At 40.6% G+C, this 13,042-nt stretch overlaps 1 protein-coding gene across 10 annotated transcripts in view; it reads right to left on the bottom strand.

The window, feature by feature from the left end:
* The window catches only part of LOC309715572 (disks large homolog 2-like), a 173,592-nt gene extending 161,711 nt beyond the window's left edge, over window positions 1-11,881 (bottom strand). For 4 of the 10 annotated variants that reach the window (XM_082548799.1, XM_082548806.1, XM_082548807.1 and 1 more), the window contains exons 1-3: window positions 11,628-11,881; window positions 10,620-11,405; window positions 2,557-2,688 (exon numbers count right to left, since the gene is read on the bottom strand). In XM_082548799.1, the coding sequence (XP_082404925.1) occupies window positions 2,557-2,688; window positions 10,620-10,638 (151 nt within the window). In that variant the 5' untranslated portion in view covers window positions 10,639-11,405; window positions 11,628-11,881. Of the gene's footprint in view, window positions 1-2,556; window positions 2,689-10,619; window positions 11,406-11,627 lie in introns of those variants that run through there. The other 6 variants (XM_082548811.1, XM_082548808.1, XM_082548804.1 and 3 more) reach the window with 5 other exon arrangements.
* Window positions 11,882-13,042: the final 1,161 nt, after the last annotated feature.

The following is a 13,042-nucleotide window of genomic DNA, read 5'->3' as shown; positions in this document are numbered from 1 at the left end:
ACACCTATGGGCACATTAAGGTTTATCCCATGGAACATACATGGAGCTGGCTCCAGAGAGAAGAGGTTATGGAAATGTAACCAGCTTAAAAATGACAGACGTGGTTTTATTACAAGAGACTCACAGACCTGCCTCAGCTAAAGATGAACCTAACTAACTGCAGTTCACAGATACAGTTAAACAGTAAATGAGCAATTATGGACTCTCCTCACCCTAACTGTAGGGAATATACTTTCTTCTCACATTTCAACTCAACAGCCGTCTGTGTGCATGGGTGTTGGACTTCCTCACTGGCAGAACTCAGGTGGTGAGGGTGGGTAGATGCGTCTCTAACATCACCATCAACACAGGAGCACCTCAGGGATGTGTCCTCTCGCCACTGCTCTAATCCTGGCTAATCCTGTGCTGTGTCTGCTGTACAGGACAGGATGTGTTCAGCTTGTCAAATTTACATAAATCTTCGATCCCAGCAGTGTGACTCTGAAGTGCTGCACTGTATGTTTGTAAGTTTTCTCCCCAACAAACAACGATGTCGACGAAACGTTTTGCTCCATCAAAGGCTCCTGCAGTAGCACCCAAGGAAGATGCCAACCATCGCACAAACAGTTGGACTTCTGGTAGGAGTTACCATATTTTACGGATTATAAGGCACATTAGGCGAAACAAAACAGTCAGAAAAGTCAAACTTTACTCATTCTTCTTGCTTCCTCTACTTCCGTACCATTGATGATTCATTAATGTTGAATTCTCTGCAGCTGCTCTGTTCCCGTGTTCTGGACCTGAAAACATGGTTTGATCTTTGGTTTCATCCTATAATAATGAACTTATTTTTCTACGAAGGTTTGAACTTTGAGAGTTTAAACAAGAGAGAAAAGTGTGAAAATGTTCGTGCCTGTCTGAGAAAAGTGTATAAAGTGTGTAGTGAGAGGTTTTCCAGCCTTAAAACATCTATAACAATTGTAAAAAATAAAGTTGGCTCCTTCTCAAATTTCACCTGTCGCGGCTTATTTTTAGAACGTAACTCCCGCGACAAACGAGGGAGCGCTGTAATGTTCTTGGTGCTTGCTATTCATTAAGTATAGTAGACAGTAGATGGTAAAGATCATGGTTTTAACACAAGGTTCATTTAGCTTTCTAAAGCAGAAAAGAAAAGAAATAGCTTATTTGTCCCATATTCAGGGTATTATTTTGTTTCAGCATTTTAATATTAATTTGACCACAACAAACATATAAAAAAGACTAAAGGAATTTTGCGCTGCTGTGGTCATCAACCTCGCTGTCAAGCTCAGCAGACTGAGACAACTGGTGGCATCGTTCTTTGGGTTACGGGGAGGTGTGTTTGCTTTATGTGCAGTTGGCAAGCTCATCCGTACTTCTGTGTTTTTAAAGAATAAATACCTCATGGCACAACCACATCCAGCAGCATATCTACAAATCTGAGAGGAAACTCTCCTGCTAACAAACCTGCTAAAATATGCCATTAATACTAACCAAAAAATACAGTAACATTTGATCAGAGTCGTTCAGCTGCTCAGAGGAACGACTCCAGAGAGGCAGGGATGATGAAGGGGTTGAATCTAGACACGAGTCCACTCTGCACTGAGGGGGTTTAGCCAGAGTGACTATGCCACAGGCCAGATTATCATCTTACAAAGCACCTAATGCTTTGTAAGATGATTAAATCTATTTCAGGAGGGATTTATTCCATAGCAGAACTCTGTGATTGCAATGTCTTGATGGATGCTCTATCATCCAGGTAAGGAAACCCCCGAAGGTTGATTCTGTTCATCTGGACGTTTCAGCTGACGGCAGGTTTCCCCAGTCTTACAGTACATTTGCATAATCATTACAACTAGCACCACTGGCGAACAATGGGCTGTGAGGTCAGTTTTTTGATCATTAATATGCAAATTATTATGACCATTGATGAGCAACCATTGATCAATGACCACTGATCTATGCTTGCAATGTCTACATCTTTCTCACCATTAAAGGAATTTATAAGATGTGTTTGGCTATATCTTTAGATGTTAGCAGTAACGAATGTGTAACAATTGCACACACACTAATAAAACCTTGTAATGATGCTGTCAGTTTGAAGCAGTCAGTTGTGGTTTTGGAAAATATTGGACGATCTTGCAGCACCGCTACTCTGTCCACCATTCATACACAAGTTTCTCCCTGACTGGATTTGCCAATCAAAGCTGTGATCATGACGTTGCACCGTATTTCAACAGCATCACAGCAAGTTAGTAATTAAAGTCAAACTTATGAGAAAGGTGACCCTTTGAAAACAAATCAGTGTGATAAGAACTATTAATAAAAATGTATCTGAGGAGAACTTTTTTGTTTTAGCTGGACCCCAGCAACAATCTGGAAACTGTGACGGTCATTCATATTGCAAACCAGCCCACGCTACTCTTCTTGCATTCACTCTTCACAAGGTCACCAACACAGTGATCTATGTATTTACAAAAACTTTTGTTTTGAAAATCACCACAGTATGAACTTAAAGCAAATGCTGTCTGCTTGATACACTGTGGCTGTGCGACTTACCAAGAAGAGCTTCAAACAGGTTGCTTTTGAAAATCCCCATCACTCTTTGAATGGCAGTTTTGAGCTGCTGCTCCTCCGGTTTCCTCAGGTTAGTGCAGTATTCCTCCAAAAGTGCAAGGGCTCGAGCTGTGTCTGCAGAGCACAGAGGAAAAAAGGCTCTGGGGTTTCCTTGGTTTATTTTTCTCATGGATAATTTATGTAAAATATATACATTGATCTGGTAATATTTAATATCCTGTGCTAAAAGGTTGATTCTCTTCATCGAGACAAAGTATTTTCAGTGGGAGAAACGTTTTGTCACTCATCCAAGTGACTTCTTCAGTCTCAGCTGACTGCAGGTTTCCCCACTACCTTTGCATACTGACTGAAACTAGCCGACTGAAGAGAGGATGCCACACCGAGGATGGGGACAAGTGGGTGAAAAATTTGTCATCTAAGCAGAGAAAAACATCCTTGCAAAAGCGTTGAACTTTGCTGTGACGCCTAGACAAATCGTGCCTCAGAAAAAAGCGATTTGAAACAACAACATTGTAGATGTTGAAAGTTTCGGCCTGTCTCAGCAATGCAAGGCCACCAGCATCCAACATCAGCATGGAGGAGAGGAAGGTACTCACATCACTTATTAATGACAGCAACATTATCATCCTTCAGGCAGACATGGGTAGGGTTGCTAAACCAGAAAGACTATCATGACCCGTCATTAGGCAGCTTGAATTTAGTTCGGAAGTGAGAGATGTCAGTATGGACGCAGATGATGGGCTCGTACTATGTTACATCTCTCTTCAATTGTGTTCCAGTCACTGAAGCAGTGGGAGTAGTTCATAAGAGATGACAGGATGACCCCAACCTCAGCAACAGGACCACTCTCAGCACCAACCACATGTGTTTGCTCCGTGTCTTCATTCCACACATTTCATATACAAGGGTCAGTACTATTACACATTAACTCAGTGGACCGACACATCAAATTCACCAGGGAGGATATGAAAAGTGGCAGGTTAGCCTTCTTAGACTGTGAGATTTCCATCAGTAATGGGGGACATATAAAAGCTGATGTGTACCGTAAACCTGACACAGCGGCCAGGGAGGCAGAAGAACATCAAGAAGGCCCTGAGTAAATGTGGTTATCCCAGCTGGACTTTTGTCAAAGCTGGGAAGGCTCCTAAAGAAAGCTCCAGCTGATCCAGGAGAGAAGGACAACCGCTGCCCACCTGTAGTGATCCCGTACGTGTCAGGAGTATCGGAGCAGCTGAGACGCATTTTTTCTAAACACCGGGTCTCTGTGGCTTTTAAATCCCAAAACACGCTGCGCCAAAAACTGGTCCACCCCAAGGATCGGGTCCCCGACACAAACAGAGTAACATAGTGTACGCTGTTAAGTGCAGGAGGACTGGCAGGATTTATACATCGGGGAAACCAAACAACCTCTGGCTAAGAGGACGCCACAACACAGAAGATATACCTCATCAGGCCAGGACTCTGCAGCCTATTTACACCTACAGGCCAGTGGACACTCTTTCAATGATGAGGATGTAACATCCTGGACAGGGAGGAACGCTGGTTTGAGGGCGGAGTCAAGAAGGCCATTTACGTGAAAAGGGAAAGACCATCTCTGAATGGAGGAGGGGCCTAAGGGTACATCTGTCACCATCTTACATGCTGTGATTGCAGCCATTCACCAACTCTCTGTGAATGGGACTCATGGCTATTGATCAGTGGTCATAATTTACATATTAATGATCAATCACAGTGATCGATCACATGCATTCAGTGGTGCTAGTTTCAGTCTTTGTGCAATGTCCTGTTTGTAAGGTTGGAAACCTGCAGTCAGCTGAGACTGAAGACGTCACCTGATGATGATGAAACGTTTCTCCCACTGAAAACGTCCAGATGAACAGAATCAACCTTTTGGGATTTACTTACCTGGATGATTGAGCATGCATGAAGACACTTAATATCTTGTGGCAAAGTTGTATAAGATAATAAAAGGGACTGACAGTGATGCATGGTGTTTATGGCATACAATAGATCTTTTTTTCCATTACATACTGGATCTGGCTGCATGGTGTGCTCCCTCCTAGTACAAGAGCAGAGAGAAGCGCGGCACTGATGTTTGAACAATCTGTGTTTCAGTTCAAAGGTGGTGTATGGGGTGGAGGCTTGTTCCACATCAGAAGGCAGATGCATAGATAGTTGTTTATGCATGGAGGAAAGCTTATGTGGACAATTCTGAAAACATGAAGCTCGAGCAGTTTAGAGCTCATGACCCTAAACAGAACCTGTGAGCAGAGGTCTGCTGGGTTCATTCAAATAGAATTCTCGTTGATTTTGTGACTCTCTGAACACAAATTGTACCATTTAACACAATTTGTCCACTTAGAAACACTGGCCTTCAATATCCAACACATTAAGTACAAATTAATCTCTCTCAAGTTACACCTTTTCAAACTCAATTAGAAGAACACTTCATTTGTGTGTCAGCGTATAAAAGAGATCTCAAATGTCTTAGTCAGATGTTAGGCAAGAAGATGGAGCACCGAGAAAACAGAAAAACTTTAAGCGACAGCCTAACACGCAGACAGTTTATACTATTTCTTCGGTTCCGCGTTGTATTGCAGTAAAAACTAAATACCTCTTTCGTTACCCTTTTGTATCTGTGCACTAACGTTCTTTGTAATCTAAAAACTCCCACTAGGGCTTATAAACTCTCCACCAGTTGGTCTTAGAACTGAAGAAGCTTCTCGGATGAGAGGTGAAACGTCTTCAAGGAAAACTTAAAGAAGTCCAGACGCTTTTCTTTCCAAGATCTTTAGACTACCATGACCTGGATGACTGAGAACCTACAAAGACAAAGACTCTACTATGTAGAGTTTCTCACTGTATTTAACATTAATGTAGGTGAAATTACTGAGTTTTATGAAATACTACTAAATGACATACGCTGCTCTTAAAAGTATTTATCCCTTTCCTGATTTCTTATTTTTTCCATATTTGTCACACCTACATGGTTTAGATCCTCAAAGTTTAATATTAGACAAAGATGACCCCAGAAAATGCAGAAATTCCACATTTGTTGGAAGACTGAGTTTAAATATAACCTATCAAAGTGAAGTAAGTTAAAAGATCTCAAGAACAGATGAGTAACAAAGTAATAGGAACCAATCAGTCTGGAAACAGTTACAAGGCCATTGCTAAGACGTTAGGACTCCAGTGATTTACTTTGACAGCCATTATCCACAAACGGGGAAATCTTGGAACAGTGGTGAACCTTCCCAGGAGTGGCTGACGTGTCAAAATTACTCCAAGAGGGCATTAGCGACTCATCCTCGCTTGCCTAAGCTCATTAATCAACAATAAGAAAGAGACTGGGCAAAAATGGCCTGCATGGCAGAGTTCGACAAAACCACTGCTCAACAAAACAAGTATGATGGCTTGTCTCATTTTTATTGATGATCCTCAACATTTCTGGGAAAGTATTCTGTGGACTCACAAAACAAAATTCAAAATAAAAAGATCACACAACAGTCAAACACGGTGGTGGTACTGTGGCAGCTTTGGACTGCTTTACCGCTTAGAGCTCGGACAACTTTCTATTACTGATGGATCCATGAATTTTGCTCTTTACTAGAAAATCCCGAAGGGGAATGTTGGCCATCGGTTTGTGGTCTGACACTCCAGAGCACTTGGGTTATGCAGCAGGTCAATGATCTAAAACAGACCAGTAAATCCAGCTCTGAATGCTATATTGATGCAAATAAAAGTTATGCATTCAACTCTTTCCTGTTTGTTTTAAGAGTTTTCTATTTGCATTTGTATTCATTTATTTTGCACTTATAAAATGTACATTATTCTCTTAAGAGAAGAGATTCATTGTACAAGATGCATCTGCTACTACTACTATTCAGTTTCTGGGCAGGTAATAAGAATACACAAAATCACATGATCAAGGAACAAATGATGTTAGCAGGACATCACCTCAAAGGTTCTGGTTGTATCTTCTGAGCAAAAAAGAATAAAGCAATATTAAATGTAAGTTGCACATCCAGGTTACAAATTAAGTTCTCAGAGCTTATTATTGATAATAATTATTATATTTAATAAGGTTTCTTCAATGATGAAATTACCTTGGTTTCTCAGTGATTTGATTGGTTTTCATTTTGTAACACTTGGTTGAGACCAGCAGGAGATGAGATAGTTAATCTGATCAAATTAATATTAAATAAACTTCCACTGTTTCTCTCAAGTGAGTAATGAAAGTGTTGAAAGTGGGAACTGATAAGAATGTAGTGATTCCAATTCCATAATCAGTATCACTTATACATTCTATTCCTTATCAATTCTCTTATCCTAATTGGGTTATCACTGGCACCACCATTGCTAAGCAGCATATCAAAGACATTCATGCAAATGAGCTGCAATACTGCGCCGTGAAATGTTTGTACGTGTTGGAGGTCAGTCGCCCCTTTGTTGTGATCAGTGTTGGGGTTCAGAAAAATGTATTACACATATTATACAGAATACTAATGTTCATGTTATGTTAAGTAACACTCATGTTACTTAATTTGTTACTAGTTGCATTATTTTCACGTTTCTCCATAAAAGGAACTGAAACACACAATAATCTCATAATTCCTATTTAAAAATAAAAACCTCAGCCTACAGTCCCAGACACCAACACACGTCTGTCATAATGAGGACGTAAATATGATGTTTCTCTTAGTATTTAGCAACAAGAACCAAAGATGAAAACCAGCAATCGCTACACTGATTTGACTTTAGAAACATGAACAGATGAAAATGGAGGTTTCAGCCTGACTGCTCATCACTGCTTTTGTTACCTGTTGAATTTCAGGATCTGGCTGCCAGGCCCTGGACTCACTGAGCTTTCACATGGCTGCTTATTACCATGCTGTCTGTGCAAAGAGCCAAAGTTGTGTTAGCAGTATAATGCAGTGTTTCCTGTCCTGGACGCAGTTAGCACTTTAACATTGCACTCTTGTCCTTTTGTGCAATAAAAATAAAAGTAATGTCCATATCCACACTGTAGATTGCTCCATTTTTTCCTCCTCCAGCAGAATCGATGGGCAAGCAGACTAACAATTCCAAGGAATTCAACTACTGGGAACCAGTTCTCTACAAGAACTGGTTCTTGAGTCCCATCCCTAGTTGAAAGGTAACTATATTGTGTATGCTACTAGTGTTTTTCACATGCTTCAATGTGGAATCTAAAATGATACCTACACATTGAACACAGCAACACTGTTTACCTCGTGATCATTTACAAGTGTAGGAGAAATCAGTATAAAGTATATTGTTACAGTCATTAATATACACATTTAATAACAGAGGGACACCAGGATCCATCGTTGTGCCACAGACACCTTGTGATAACTTATTTTCTAAATATGATTTTATCCCGTTTAAAACACTTGTAGAAAACAGAGTGTAAAAGCATTTCTGTATTTACTGTGTGAAACGCAGAAACACTGCACCTCGTTTATACAGGTTAGCCTTCATAGCCCCTGCAAACACGCCCAGCTCTAAACTGGGATAAAACACAGCATCATTTAACAGATGTGTTTTCAGCTGCTGCTAAATGACTTTTTTCCAATAATTTGGAGACAACAGGTCATCTTCAAACTGGTCTGTAATGGGCTACTTTGTCTTTATCACCACCTTTATATGGAGAGTAACAACTGCACTGTTGAGAGCAAAGGGAAATATGGATACATGATTTTAGAGGACAAGAATCAAGCCAACCAGTGTTATCAAGTTATTCGAAAAAAGTAATTAGTTACTAATTACTGATTACTTCTCCAAAAAAGTAATCCTGTTACTAGGCTGATTACTTATTTTCAAAAGTAATTAGTTACTTTTTAAAAACATGATATACAACCTGAGTAGGTAATGAAGCAACCGGCCTTTCAGCCCAATTCTATTTTTTCTGCATAATCCATCATATACAATGTAACCACATGGAAAAGCCTCTGTTTAAAACTTGTTTTATTCGTTTTAATGCAACTGTCTTTGACTTGAAGAAATTCTTTAACATTTAAACCTGTTTCCTGCATATTCCAGCAAATAAAATAATGTTTTGTGTTTACACTCTTTCAACTAGATGCAAGTAAAACTCAGCAAAAAATAAATAGAATCAAAGACTCAGCAGCTCTTAAATCTATTGCCACCTGTTTAGCAGGAGTGGGGTGGGTGGAGGTTTGCCCACAGCGGTCATGTCAGTGGGGGGATCCGGGGCTTTCTCTGTGAGCGTCACGTTCCCGTGGCAGCGTGCTCGCTGCTCGCTCAGATTTGAAGTTTAATCTTTCACTGTAGAAAGAAGTTTTCTTCCCACAGAGTGAACAGCGGACGCTGATGTTTTTGTCACTTTTACAGAATCAAACTCAAAGTAATGTGATTACTTCCACGCTTTAAACGCTGCACAGTCGTACCCTCTCCATCGCTCCATATTATCCATGTTGACACTCACACAAACAAAATCACAGTTTAGTAACGCAGTTTACGGGAAAGTAACAGTAATCTAATTACTTTTTGCAATAGTAATCCCTTACAATACTCGCTACTCGAAAAAGAGTAATCAGATTACAGTAACACGTTACTTGTAACACATTACTGCCCATCTCTGCCCCCAACTGACTTTGAATTTCTTAGTGATGTAATCGTTTGACCAGTGGTTTAAAATTAAACTTTCTCATTTGTGCCTACAGACAGTAAATCTGTGTCAAACACCAGGACACAGAGATTCACCCAGATGTCCACACAACTCTACAACAGACTCAATTAAATAATTATTTACAACAATGTGCAAATAGAAGACTATCATTTACGTTTGCACCATTAAGTTTTACTCCATCTCTCTGTAATCTCTCTGTAACTTGCCAGAGACGATCGCCGTTCACTTGTTTAATGATTGAGGAAAAACTTGGCTCTAACCTGGATGTAACTTTGTTTCTAAAGCCTTTGGACATTACTGGTTAGTTGCCTGACCTGCAGGGTCTGTGGATAGCTCCCCAGTGGGAAGTAAAAGAGGCTTTATAAAGAGTTATCTCTGGATAGCTGCAGCATGCAGCACTCTGCAATCCTCCAACCACGGTCCCTCACTATGAACTTACAGTTGTGAGTTCATGGTGTTCATTCTCCCTTCTGGCTAAAGATGGGACCAGAACAGAGCCTTGTGCATGTGTGAAATATTTTAAGAAAACTGAGACTTATTAAAGAGGACCGCGTATATCCACAGCTTTATAAAACTGATGAAAATAAGCATCTGTGTCATTTATATTTGTCACTAACAAGCAACATTACAATACAGCGAAGCTGGGAAACCTTGAGTTCTGTTACTGTCATGATGATGCTGATGTTACTGTGACACTGGGCACGTAACTAAACACTGTGGCAGCCCAACCTCCCCACACCCTCCTCACAATGGCAGTGACGTAATTCACCTGTACACCCTGGAAACTGCTCCGTAAATACAAAAACCCTCAAGTAGTGAAAAGTGATCCACAGAGGACACAGCCCACCACACACAGGACCCAAACAATCTACAGCCAAAGTCGCAGCCCACCACCTTCTTCTTTATATTGTTTATTGGCGTTTGGCAAACAGCAAAATGGCGCATTACTGCCACCAACTGGTGTGGAGTGTGGACTGAAATGTCAGAAGAAAAAAAATAGTTTGCCTTAAAAATATGGCCTGATAACTTTGACTTCTCGAGTTCTTCTGAACTAAGGTCCAGTTTCATATCACCAAACTTTCCAATCAATATATTTCTGACGATGTATTAAAACGTTCCATTGCTTCCTCTCTACTGCAGTAACACTGTGCTGTGCGGTATTTGTCTTATTAAAAGCAACGTGTCCAGTCTGAGTCGAGGGACTACCTCATACCAGGCAGGTGGTTTTGATCTCACGGTCAGTCCCTGCACACTACTGACAAATGTAGTGTAGATAAGATGCACTTCGATGTGGTATCAACAGAGTCTCATGAATTACACGTGTCACATAACTGCACTCTGAAAATGGATGGATAGACATGTAATAATAACTCACCTTTTTTCCTGATAGGCATGGCGACTTGGTGTAAACCTGACTCTCAGTAAGGCTCCACTTCTGTCTTCAGTGCATGATCACAGAGTTCTCTCAAAGTGGCACAAAAACAGAAACGTTTGGTAAACTTCAACAGAGACAACTCAAACCAGCTGTTTTTGATTTTTATTCCAGGGACAATGGGGAGCCTTTCAGGAGGTATCCAAGCAAAATAAGGAAAGGACTAACTCCACTGATGATCCAGCCATGTGACTGTAGGTGTCTCTGTCCCCTTTACAATTCATCAGAAATCCACAATAAACTCAGAAGAGGTCCCCCTGCAGCAACCTCTCATTCATATCTATTTAGTGCGTGCAGTCAATCAGTGGGCCTTGATGTGAGATGCAACAACAGTTGTGATTCTGCAGTTCAAAACATTATATGTACGAAGAGGCTTAGCACTTCTGTCTGGATGTACTTAATTAAGAGAAACATCCTTTGGCTGAAGAGTTAGCAGGCCACAGAAGTGCTTTGTCATGCTAGGTCGCTGGTGGTCCACACAACCTGGTACAGACAAAATAACACAGCAGGGCAAACAGGCAGACACCAAACCAAGATGCCCGGACAATCGGGCGGATGTGTACAAAAACGCTGGTTCGGTGTCTGCTGGTCCGGGGGAGCCTGGAGGTCTGGGGGCTGGCCTGGGTTAACATAGTCTGCTCACTCGGCCGCTGTGGTGTGACAGTCCTCCACAGATCCACGGACAGGAGAACTGCTCCACATCCTTCATCCTGAGGTTTCCTCTACAGCCTGCCAGCAAGAACAGGGTAAAGGGTGAAGAACACTTCAAATATGCAGCTGGAGAAGCGATGCAGCAGTTCTCCTGCGCTCCTCAGCTAATACCCAGTGGTCACCTCAGAGTTTTATGCCCGGAGGTTTCGACTTATGGTGGGATGCGTGTCTGTGTCCCCCGCTCCCTCCTCGCATTACTGCCATACACAAACGCAAACATGCGCGGTGCCCGTTACTTACCTAGCATTCACCTTATATCGCAGCCAGCGGCGATGCCAAATGAAATGCCGCTTCAACGGTGCGACGACACCTGCCTGCCGACGACGGCGCTAAACGGCTTCCAGGTGGATCCGCGTTCATTTCCTGCAAAACGGTGACCGAAGAAACACAGTGCTGTGTTCTCCCTGAGCTACAGCCCTTTATTTCATCCCACCTGACAGTATCTTACAGTTTTACGTGCCAGAAACAAGCCCACTATACTACGTAAACGAACTTCCGCTTGTACTTTTCAAAATAATGCCTTCTCTAAGCGTACATTTTAACTCGACATGTATACTTATTTCAAACACAGCAGTCGCTCTGGCGTAATGACTGTTAGTGATTCAGTCCTCTGTGCAGAAGCGGCCGCTGTGAGTGACATTAAAGTGTCTGAATTAGCAGTCAGTGTAGTAAAACATATTTGAAAGAACACGAACAAAACCACTGAATGTGTGTAATATATATATATATATATATATATATATATATATATATATATATATATATATATATATATATATTATATATACATATATATATATATATATATATATATACATATATATATATATATATATATATATATATTATATATACATATATATATATATATATATATATATACATATATATATATATATATATATATATATATATACATATATATATATATATATATATATACATATATATATATACACATACACACACTGTACATCGCTCAAGGATCATACTTCTATGCGTGTGTGTATTTTCAAACAAGAAGAAAAAAAGAGCAGTATTGTGCTTTTACTTTGAAGGAAACTCGACTGAGCTTGACGCAGCTGTGGAACTTTACCTTAGCAACGCAGAGGCTGGTCGCTGGTTAGCTGCCCCCGGTTTGATTGAACTGATGCGACAACCAATCATAGAACGGGATTTATTGTATCAGGCGGGACTGACCAGTGAGAATGCTTTAAACCAGTGCAGAGCAGAGCCCTTCAGTTGAAATTGCTGCATTAAATGTACTGTAGGAAATCTGAAACATCCAAAGTAGTGATTCTAAAATGGACCAGCTAAAAGAAGTACTTGAACAAGAACAAGGTGGTTGTAGTCTGTATTTAGTCTTAACATTGTATTACTGTACTTGGAGGAATGTTGCAAATAGTCTGGTTTGGGCAGATTTATTGTTCTAATTCAACAGTGAAATCTGATGGTCATGAAAGATGGTGTTACAACTAGAGAGAAACTGCAATGTGAACAGAATCTAAAAGAATAGACTTAAAACCAGGTGCCACTGTAATACTGCCCTGCATACTGCATCCAATGTGGAAGGTATTCATTTTTGTCTTCAAGAGCTAAATAATACTTTTTGACCTCTGACTATTCTTGTGTCTACAGAAGCCTCCCTTTAAACA

The sequence above is a fragment of the Aulonocara stuartgranti genome (genome assembly GCF_965226115.1).
Source record: "Aulonocara stuartgranti genome assembly, chromosome: 10".
In the NCBI taxonomy this organism is placed as follows: Eukaryota; Metazoa; Chordata; class Actinopteri; order Cichliformes; family Cichlidae; genus Aulonocara; species Aulonocara stuartgranti.
This window is presented reverse-complemented; position numbering and strand designations above follow the sequence as displayed.